The sequence below is a fragment of the Aspergillus heteromorphus genome, assembly GCF_003184545.1.
Source record: "Aspergillus heteromorphus CBS 117.55 chromosome Unknown BO70scaffold_46, whole genome shotgun sequence".
Lineage (NCBI taxonomy): Eukaryota > Fungi > Ascomycota > Eurotiomycetes > Eurotiales > Aspergillaceae > Aspergillus > Aspergillus heteromorphus.
Genome location: NW_020290451.1, coordinates 90,424 through 98,210, shown reverse-complemented (window position 1 = coordinate 98,210; position 7,787 = coordinate 90,424). Strand labels below are relative to the sequence as shown.

The window sequence follows — 7,787 nt, the reverse complement described above, 5'->3', positions numbered from 1 at the left end:
TAAAGTAAATAAGATATAATAAATATCTTAGTTATATATTAAAATATAATAAATTATATTTATAGAAAATTATATTTTAAAATAAAATAAATTATCTTTACAGAGAGAACTCTATTTTTATTTTTTTATATTTATTATTTACAGAACAGCTTCAGAATTATAAATTAATTATAATTATTTAATTTATTTTTAAAAATATTATTAAATTTTTTTTTTATTTCTTAGATCTTTATAAATTATAATAATATTTAAATTAAAATAAGCTTTTTAAGTCAGATCTTTTCTTTTTTCTTAAATCTTAAGATTATATATATTATAAAGAATTAAAAAATTATTTTATATTTAGTTTTTTAAAAAAAGCTCTCTATTTTCTAAAATTAATAATAAAAAATAATCTTTTTTAAAGACTATATATAAATTCAAAAACTATTATTTTATTTTAATTAGAAAAAGTTATTAATAATATAAAATAATTTTTAAAAAAATATATTATTTTTTAATAAAAGTTTTTATATTTATTATATTATATATTTTTATATCTTATAATACTCAGAAATTAAAAACTCAGAAACTAGTTTTATAAGTTATTATTTTTATAAAAATTATAAAAAAAAATATTATTAATTATATTTAAATAAATAATTAATTAGATACTAAGTAAAAAATTATTATTAATATTTATTTATTTTTTTAAAATAAATCTTTTCTAATTATTATTTTTCTCTAGATCTTTATAATTTATAATAAACAGAATTTCTAGAATTAAGTTTTATATTTTATAATTATTTATTATCTATTATTTTTATTAAATATATTTAATTTAAATAGATAATTAATCTTACTGCTTTATCTTTTTATTAAAAACTAAGTTTTTTTAATTAAATATAACTTAAAAAATATTTTATAAAACTATTTAAAGAGATATATATATAGCTATTATTAAAATTTCTAAATATTAAATAAATATTAATTATAATAAACTACTGAATTAATTTTAATTAAAAAATATTTTTTAATTTAACTAGATATTTCTTAATAAAAGATATAGATTATTATAAGATTTTACTAGATTTTTAATTAATATTTAAATCTTATATTAATAAGAATCTAACTATAATTATTTTATTAGTTTTATATAAATATAATCTTGTCTATTAGTTATTAAATATAATAATAATAATACTAGTAATAATAATATAATATTTAATATAATTATAACTAAATTTTAAACTTAACTTAATTAAAATATTTAGTTTTATAATATTCTAATTAATTTTAATTTTTTAAAAATTATTTAAAGCTAGTATTATATTCTCTGTCTTATTTATATAATTTATTTTATAATTAATACTCTTCTATAGAAACTTTAAATTAAGATTTTAAATAATATTATTAAATATATATAAAAAAATAATAATAAAACTTTTAAAATCTTTTTTAATATTTTAAGAATTTTTAAAAAAATATATTCTAGAAGCTATTTATAAAAAATAAATATAAAATTTTTTTTTATAAAAACTTTTTAGAAATCTTCTATTAACTAGTTTATTATATTAATTTTTAATTATAAATTTAGAAAATTATATAATTTATAAATATAAATTCTTAATATTATAAAAAGTTTTTATTTATTTAATAATTTAAATCTGACTTAGTTTATTATCTTTTTTTTAATTATAAAATCTACTAAAACTTAATCTATTTTATAATTTATTAAATATTTAATTTTTATTAAATAATTAAAAGTTTTATTTAGTATTATAAATATAATAATATTAATTATTTTTATTTTATTATAATTAAATAAAAATAAATAAAATATCTTCTTAAGTTTTTATATCTTTTTTTTTATTTTTTATTTTTTTAAAAATACTAGATTTATTATTTATAAGATCTATAATATTTATAATAATCTTTTTAATTATTTAAATTACTTTATTAATAAATCAGAAAGAAAGCAGATATTCTAAAAAAAAAGATTCTTAAAAATTTATATAATATATATTAAAAACTCTAAAAATATTATTATTATATTTTTTAAATAGAAGATTATATCTATATAATTATAATTATTTTAAATTTAATTTTAAAGCTTAAAAAAATTAAAAAAAATATATAATTAAATAATAATATTAACTAATATTATAAATATTAAATTATTTTTAAAAAAATATTCTTTTTTTATTATAGTCAGAATCTGATAATTAATATATTATTAATAATTTATAAATTATTATTAGATCTAAATAAGATTTTTTATAATATTTTTAAATATCAGAAACACTTATCTGTAGCTAAGATATATAAAAAATTTAAAATATATTTAAATATTAAAAATATATAGCTGTTTAAAATATCTTTAATTAAATTAATATAATTTCAGATATTATAAAATATATTAATATTTTTATTTACTAAAAGTTCTGTTATAATTAGTTTTCTATTTTTTATTAAATAATAAAAAAAATTTTTTAATTATAATTAATAATATCAGTATTTAATATTTTTTAATAATTCTTAAAATATTTATTATTATTATTAAAGCCATTTTTATCTTAATATAATTAAAATAATTATACTTTAAATATATATTAATTATTTTATTATAAATAAGAAATATTAGAATATATTTAATAATTTTAATCTAGATTTAATTATCTTTATATTTAAGAAATAAAAAAAGAATAAGATAATTATTATCTTTTATATTAATAAGAATAAAAATATAAATAATCTTAAATAGAGTGGATTTTGGTTGAAAAACAGGTTAAAAACCAAGCTTTTAAAATCTATATTTAAATAAATATTTTACTGTATATTAATATTTTTAAAATATAATTAAACTTAAATCTTATTTATATTTATATTTTATATTCTAAATATAGTTTAATATAATTAAATTATATTTAATATATAACTAATCAGTTTCAGAATATTTTAATTAATTAATTTTTAATTATTAGATAATATAATATATTAATAGTATATTAGATAATAAAAATATATATAAAACTATATAAAGATTTATATAATATTTTATCTTTATATCTATATCTATATTTTTTAACTGTTTTGCTTAAAACAGTTAACTGTCAGGTTAAAAAAATCCACTCTAATCTTAAAAATAATCTAGAGAATAAATTATTATTAAAATTAAAGAAACTAGTATTATTTAAGTCTTTAATTATTATATATATTTAGATAAAGATAAAGATCTGATTTTTATAATTTTTATATTATTATAATTATTATTCTAAATAATATAAAAAATAAATATTTTATATCTTTTTTTATTTTTTCTATACTAGATTCTATAAAAGCTTTTTTTAAAATATTTTTTTAAAATAATTAGTTAAATAGATTAAACAGTAAACTATATCTAAAAAATATTATTATATTTATATTATAATTAAATATATATTATATTTTATATATTATTTATATAAGAAAAATATATATATTATAAATTAATCTATAATTATTAATATATCTGCTATATCTAATTTTTCTAACTAATAAATATAAATAATTATAATAATAATTATATCTTAATCTAATCTTAACTATATACTTAAAAATTTTTTATATCTTAATCTAATTATCAGATTATGTCCAGATTAAGATTAAGATATAATAATCAGATTAAGCCACTCTATTAGTATCTGTTTAATAATTTATTTATAGATATATAATATTCATATAAAATATTAAATTAATAAAAAATTTTATAAATTCTAATATAATTTGATAAATTAATAAGTCTGGATTTATAATTAATAAAATAGATTCTATAAAAATATAAAGAATTTCAAATATTTTGTTTATATATAATTTAAGATATAAAAATAGAATATTAATAATAATTAAAAATAATATTTTTTAAAACTATAATATTAATAATATAAATACTTATTCTATCTGTAAATCTACTTGCATCATATGAAATACTAATTAAAAAAGATGGATATCCAGGAGTACAGTCCTCTAATCTCAGGTTCCTCTTACTAGAAAACGAGCCATGCCAGGGAAGAGAAGGAGGGCAGAGAAGGAACAGATCGCAGTCATGTAATTAGTCGTATAATAAGGTTGATTCTATTGTCAAGGGCTGCAATGCGGGGAGTAACGATTTGATGCACTGCCAGCAGCATAAGAGCATCTACCCTTTCGATTTCAGTCTAAGGAGTACATCTGTCCTCGCGTGTAGAACTGGACTCAGCAATCAACCCGTATGCCTAGATGTACGAATTGCTTTCGTACCACTGTACAGATGTATGCTACTTTTATTGGGAACACGCTGAAATTCTTACAAAGAGAAAACGCGCCGAATTATAGAACATTCAGCACACTCTGCAGTGCAGCTGTATTAGAATCCTCCCTCCGAGAAACATAAGCCCTAACTTCCTGTACACTCAGACCAGCCTCGGCTTGAATAGCGCCCTCAAGCCCTCGCCCAGTGCTGGATCCGGCATTGTTGCCTGTCCTTCCAGTAGTGTCGATGGCTGTACCGCCACGTATCCTCTCACGCAGGGCCTCGGAACCAATAACAAACAGATTTCCAACCTCCAGTAGAACGTCCAACGTACCACTTGGACCTTTGATTTGTTCTTCTATGTCCCAAGATTTGAGGAGACCCGTATACTGCGTCATATCTTTGGTAACCATAAGGCCACCGGGTCCGTTGACGACAAACCGTTTGAAATGCTCCAAAAGTAGACTACGCGTCCCGAGAGCAATTTCTGTCAAGAGCTGGCGAATATTGGAGCCGCTTGGGGGCAGTGATGTTTTTACCATGTTATTTGCACGGGTAAGAAACGTACATATTGAAGCACATGTCTGAGTCATTAGAATAACTGAAGCATCATAGAGGTAAGAAGCGGGCTCATGGCTCACCGGTGTTTGTAGCTTTTCTAACCAGGCTGTGTTATCTCCTTCCTTCGGCCTGAAATCATTCTTTTTTTGGCCGGACAGAAGTTTGCCCACCCAAGTCAGCGTTGTATCTATGACCTTTTGCTCAAGAGTGTTGATCTTGTCCTCTATCTGTGTAGTAATGAGACTGGTCTTCTTTTCCATTTCTTTGCGGACCGTGATACTGCTAGCGGCGAGGGGGATAAGCAGTGTGTTTATGCACATTATCATCAAATTCGCAATGCCAATAGCATTTCGAATAGATGGTAGATATGCAAAGTCGGGTTCCGCTCTTCCTGACTCCTGCGATATTGCGACTTCTAGAGCTGCATCTAATGACACTTCAATGAAGCCTTCTGCCATTACGGAGAGGAGAAGGCCCAAAAGTGCAAGCATATCCTTAGGTGTTTCACTGTTCATGCTGAGCTCCAGGCCTCTACCAACTGCCTCGGCAAGCCATTTGAGCATTCGTTTTGCATAAGTTAAGCTGGGGATGCCATCATCCTCCGTAAGTTTGATATCAGTAGGCCTTGTAAGGTCGCTGGACTCCCTGAGTCCGGCCAGCTGGAGTAGCACTCTTTTCTGCGTTGAAGGGAATTCTGAAGACTCCAAGCGACTCAGATACGCATCGCGTGCAGAAGAAAGCAATTCCGTCCCGGATTTAGAGAGCGATGCCATGAAAGTTGTCGCCGCTTTCTTTCTGCGAGCATGAAATGTGGTAAACCTGAATAACAACGATGCGAACAACTCTTCCAAGGCCCTTTTTTCCCTTTCTATGTATGATGATCCAACAAAATATGGCACGAACAAGTCCTCCAGCTGCTGGTCAAGAACCAGTGCAGTCTGCGAAGAAATTGGATCTGGGTGCTCAGTCAATCCATGACTCTTCAGATCGTCAACCAGCGTACTGATATAGCTCCGGGAGCTCTGCAGAGATCGCAGAAAAGCTAGCGATGAGACACTGTTTGCTTTCTCCAGGACCATCTCAAGTCTCTGTTGAATGGATTGTTGGAACACACGTTGTAGGAATTTGCCAAGCACCTGCTCGTAATAAGGAAAAGCTCGCCTTATAATAGCCGATTCCTCTTGGACTACAACCTTGACTTCGTCCACAAGTGATTGAAGGCTAGGTTCAACTTTCAAAGGTTCTGCATCGGGGTCTGCTAGCATTTCCCAGGCTTCTGGGTCGCCACCGACTTCTTCTGCGACCAACTGGCTCCGATCGATGAAAAACTGGTGCTGATTCACAAACAAAGCAATGACACTTGCACCGCCATTGAAATCTTGGAGTACTGTTGCGCAGTCTTTCATGCCTTCAAAGTTTGCTTTGCGATAAAAGTCATCAAATTGCTTTAACAAGTCATTCTCCAATGTCTCGGAGAATTTTTCGATGATCTCGCGGGTATTTCGTTTAATATTGTTGCCTTTTCCATTCGCATACTGATCGGTACTTATGGTTCCGTTCTGGGAGAGCCCATTACCCCTCCCACCTGGTTCATTCCAACTTTGAGTGTCAAGCCTTTGACTAATTCGCAACAATTGCCGCGCAATATGTGCTGAGCGCACTTTGGCCTCGCCAGTTCCGGATCTTCTCAGATTCTCTAAGAGAGTAATGTCGCCCCTATTGTTCACACCATCCCAGCACTCGAGCAGAAAGTGGGCGTCAAGCGCGCGGCGTCTTTGTCGGTCTAGTTCCTCTAATCTTCTACCGGTTTCAACGGCCATATTTCCAGTCGCAAGCTCCCCCCCAGACGCCCCCGCGCCATTGAGCGATGTGTCGAGCTGCTGGAAAGATTCAATAGTCTGCTTTAGCTTTTTACCGAGCGTGTTGAGGTTCTGGGTGTGCTGTGCCTCCGCTCTGCGGACTGCCGCCGAGTGTTCATTTTCTCTAATCTCCAAATCACCAGATATTTCACCTAATCGTCGCTGCGCGTGCTCAAAGGTCCGGATAAGCGGTTTCGGGTCAAACGGCTGGTTCACGCCCGTGGGGCCGATTGAAGAACGACGGTTCGAAATGGAAGAATCAGAAAGTGTTTCAATGAACTCTTTAACAATAAAATCGCGACTAGAGAAGTCCTCGAGGGTGAAACTGGGGCCTTTCGGAAACACTGATCGAGGCGTAGCGTTGAGAATGGTAGTCATTGGCACATCGTCCGGCATCTTGAAGCTGTTAGCTGGACTTCTCCTGTATGAGCATTAGCTCGGAATGTCACTCAAGACACAGCATCGACATGTACAAATGTCAGTCGATTCTCTTAGAGGTGTCTTGAAAGGGAATAAAAAGGTAGAGGTGGAATGGACAGCTTCCTTCCACATGCGATTACCTAAACATGATACAGCCGATGCGGACATATAACACGGTGAACACAGGTCACAGCAGCACTTTTTTAGGATAATATAGAATACTCATCGTGTATATAATATTAGGATTATTAATAAATAATTTTTATTCTATATTATTTTATAAATTACTGTTTTTAATTATTAAAATTTTATTTTTATTTTTATTATATTATTATATATAATATTTAAAGTATTTTTTAACTATTTTTTAATTACTTATAAATAATAGATTTTTTTAATATAATTAAATTTTTTTAGAGAAAGATAAGTTAGTCTAGATAATAAATTAAATATTTATATATTAAATATTTAATGAATATTTAATAATTAATTATTTTTCTAGAATATATTATATTTAATTTTTTTAATTTGAATAAAATTATCTTTTTTAATTACTTAGTATATTAAATATATTAATAATTTTTTTAAGTATTTAAAAACTAAGCTGAGTAAATATATATATATAATTTTTTTATGTAAATTTTTAAATATTTCTTAAATATTTAAGAATTATTTATTAATTATTTAATAAATTCAAT

At 25.7% G+C, this 7,787-nt stretch overlaps 1 protein-coding gene across 1 annotated transcript; it reads right to left on the bottom strand.

Moving 5' to 3' along the window:
• Positions 1-4,282: 4,282 nt before the first annotated feature.
• BO70DRAFT_324255 (exocyst subunit SEC10) lies at positions 4,283-7,271 on the bottom strand. The gene is made up of 2 exons (XM_025540611.1): positions 4,891-7,271; positions 4,283-4,833 (listed from the first exon to the last, which is right to left on the bottom strand). The coding sequence occupies exons 1-2, from the start codon at positions 7,063-7,065 to the stop codon at positions 4,327-4,329; spliced, it is 2,682 nt and encodes an 893-aa protein (XP_025394766.1). The 5' UTR covers positions 7,066-7,271; the 3' UTR covers positions 4,283-4,326.
• Between the last annotated feature and the right edge of the window lie 516 nt (positions 7,272-7,787).

Excerpts from the sequence above, each read along its gene's own strand:
- BO70DRAFT_324255 (XM_025540611.1), bottom strand. The coding sequence starts at position 7,065 with ATGCCGGACGATGTGCCAATGACTACCATTCTCAACGCTACGCCTCGA. Across the intron at positions 4,834-4,890 it reads TAGAAAAGCTACAAACACCG|ACATGTGCTTCAATATGTAC; the intron begins GTGAGCCATGAG and ends CTAATGACTCAG.